The 3,179-nt window shown below is 37.3% G+C and overlaps 1 protein-coding gene across 1 annotated transcript in view; it reads left to right on the top strand.

Annotated features, from left to right (window-relative positions):
- Positions 1–3,179, top strand: part of LOC107703819 (transportin-2) — a 20,843-nt gene that overhangs the window by 12,549 nt on the left and 5,115 nt on the right. The window contains 3 exon segments of the mRNA XM_074187069.1: positions 2,572–2,694; positions 2,779–2,897; positions 3,063–3,123. Coding sequence (XP_074043170.1) covers positions 2,572–2,694; positions 2,779–2,897; positions 3,063–3,123 — 303 coding nt within the window.

The following is a 3,179-nucleotide window of genomic DNA, read 5'->3' as shown; positions in this document are numbered from 1 at the left end:
ATGTCTGCTTGAAAGAATGAAGAATATGGTAAACAAGTTGCTATAAAGAATGCATAATTAACCTATATAACCATTGGTATTTCATTAATAAGAAGACTATGTTCTTGTTTTTTATGAGAAGTGGTTTTATTTAATTTTAACAAAGGCATGTTGTTTGTCACCGCAGTTAAATCGGTGTCTATCATGATAAAACCTTAATATCAAACCTATATAATGAGTCCGGAAATTTTAGAGAAATGTTCAATAAATGCATTACACTGTAAATAAACCCATTCGAATTTAGCCGACTAAATTTACTGTAGATTTAGTCGACTAAAATCTTAGGATATTTAGTCGACTAAAACTAAAAACAATTCAGATGACTAAAATATGACTGAAACTAAATGGCATTTTAGTCAAAAGACTAGGACCAAAACTAAATCAAAATGTGCTGTCAAAATGAACACTGCAGCTGAGTTAAGTTGTTTTTATTTGATTAGTTGTAATTGGTGTTTTTTTCCGTTTTTGAGAGGTATTCGTTGTCTTCAAGTGACACAAACGGCTTATTCAGCTTTGCGTCCTAGTTAAATTTGGGTCCATGTGTGTCCACAGGTATTCTCATCACTACTATCGCCTCTAAAGGGGAGCTGCAGACATGGCCTGAGCTGCTGCCTCAACTCTGCAACCTCCTCAACTCGGAGGATTACAACACCTGCGAGGTAAAACACACACAACTCTGAGTACGTTTGGAGTGGAATAACATCATAAGACTTTAACTAGGAATGCAATATGTTTACTGTTTTTTACAGTGTTTTCCCAAAATGTGCAATATTTATCCCACAATGCAGTGCACTTGACATGACCTTCTGTTTGAGCAAAACAGTTGCACAAGAATGTGATTTGATTGGCTTGCCAGACTGCATTTTTACACACAATTAAGTTACGTGTTTTCAAGACTATAACAATAATGTAGTAAGTAGACATCAGTTGATATCATACAGGTGTGCCATAACAGATTTGAAGAACTGATTTTGTTTTTATAAATTCTTTTTAGAAATCTATAACTTTTTTTCATGTGACTAATTTATAATTAGACTACAACATTAAAAAGTAATATGAAATGTTTACTAAATAATAATGGCAGTACTTTGACAGAATTTCATACTCTGTTATGTTGTGTGATTTTGGTGTTTGTGCATACTGTTTAAAAAAAGTACACAGTAAATATTTGAGATTATGTAAACTACTTTTTCGAACTAGTCCTAGGTTTTTTGATCAACCTCACTAAAACTAGTGAAGTAGGACTACCTAGACTACCTAGATCAATAATTATCCAACAAAAGTTGAACGTTAGTGTTTAGATGGCTATAAATGAATTATGGGAATTATGGGCATGACCAGATATACTCACAATTCCTAAACCAAACTTCATGAAATTATGAATTTAGCACATGTGACATATGATACTAAAGAAGCATGTAAACTTTAATGAAGATTAGTTGATAAGTGCCACTATAACAGTTGTACAAATATTCCTAATTTATCAATATACCCATAATGCAGTGGGATTTCTAAGAGAAGTTAGTTATTTTTGCTGATTTGTGTGTGTACAGGGGTCTTTTGGTGCGCTGCAGAAGATCTGTGAGGATTCGTCTGAACTGCTGGACAGTGACGCTCTGAATCGACCCCTCAACATCATGATCCCTAAATTCCTGCAGTTCTTCAAACACTGCAGCCCCAAGATCAGGTGAAGAACCACACACACATCTCTCACTGATACACACTGTCTGTGTTTGATAATGAGTAACAACATGTTGATTCACACTCTCTCTGTAGGTCTCATGCCATAGCGTGTGTGAATCAGTTCATTATTGGCAGGGCTCAGGCTCTCATGGACAACATCGACACATTCATAGAGGTGAGTTGACCTCCAGCATGTAGTGGTTTCCAATCCACCAAAAAGTGATTAGAAATGTTATTTCATGCAGTTATTGTAGTTTTATATTTGTAACTGATAGGATGCCTCTTTAACGGCTTATTTAAGTCTTACTGACCCTACAAATTAGCATTTTTGCTATTGCTTTAATAAATACACAACATAGTGAGAGTTTTCAGCTCGTTGAATGAGTGAGTCGTCTGAGCTGATTCGATGAGGAAATGAGCTGACCAATTGATTGTTCAAACAATACCCCCCCCCCAATATAACATCAATTTAGTATTTTAAATTGTTTTTAAATTGCACATAATGTTGCACTGTTTTTTGTTTTTATATGTAATTCAATATTTATGTATACATATACACGCACACATGCACATTTAATGATATGCATTAGATGCAGATTTTATGTACTTCATTGTGTTTGATGTAGACTCAGCAGTAAGTGTTTTATAGTTTCCTCAACTTCTGAATATCGAACAAAGAGTAACACTTCTAAAGTTTGTCAAATCAAGATCGTAGTTCATCCTAGAAAACACGCTTTTTTAGCAGCCTAGCACATCGTAAACACTACAATCCAGCTCATGGTGACCCATGAATTTGTAATTATTTCAGTGCTTGTTTCAGTTCATCTGTACTGTGTGCTTTGCTTTCAGTCTCTCTTTGCGTTGGCGGGTGATGAAGACTGCGAGGTGAGGAAGAACGTGTGCAGAGCTCTGGTCATGCTGTTGGAGGTCCGAATCGACCGCCTGATTCCGCACATGCACAGCATCATACAGGTGATACAAACACAAACATCTGATGTTTTACTGTCACTTAAAGGTATTGTAGGAATTTTAAATCTGGTCTGTGTCTCTCTGCAGTACATGCTGCAGCGCACGCAGGACGCGGATGAGAATGTTGCGCTGGAGGCCTGTGAATTCTGGCTGACTCTGGCCGAGCAGCCCATCTGTAAAGAGGCTCTGTCAGGACACCTGGTCCAGTGAGTACTGCAGGCCATCATCTCCACACACACACACACACATCTGAGCATAAACTGAACACACACAAATGAAGCCTCTGTTTAGTTCTGTCTGAGAGATCTGATCTGAAGAAACGTTTTGCGTGAGCCGTGAGGGTGATCTAATGATAATGCGTTTCTCCACAGACTCATCCCCATCCTGGTGAACGGAATGAAGTATTCTGAGATTGACATCATTTTACTGAAGGTGAGTCACCATAAATGTGACCCTGGAGCACAAAACCAGTCTTAAGTTGCTGGGGT

Source organism: Sinocyclocheilus anshuiensis, unplaced genomic scaffold (assembly GCF_001515605.1).
Source record: "Sinocyclocheilus anshuiensis isolate Anshui unplaced genomic scaffold, SAMN03320099.WGS_v1.1 scaffold274, whole genome shotgun sequence".
Lineage (NCBI taxonomy): Eukaryota > Metazoa > Chordata > Actinopteri > Cypriniformes > Cyprinidae > Sinocyclocheilus > Sinocyclocheilus anshuiensis.
Note: the sequence above shows the minus strand (reverse complement) of the source record. Positions and strands in the feature narration are given on the sequence as shown.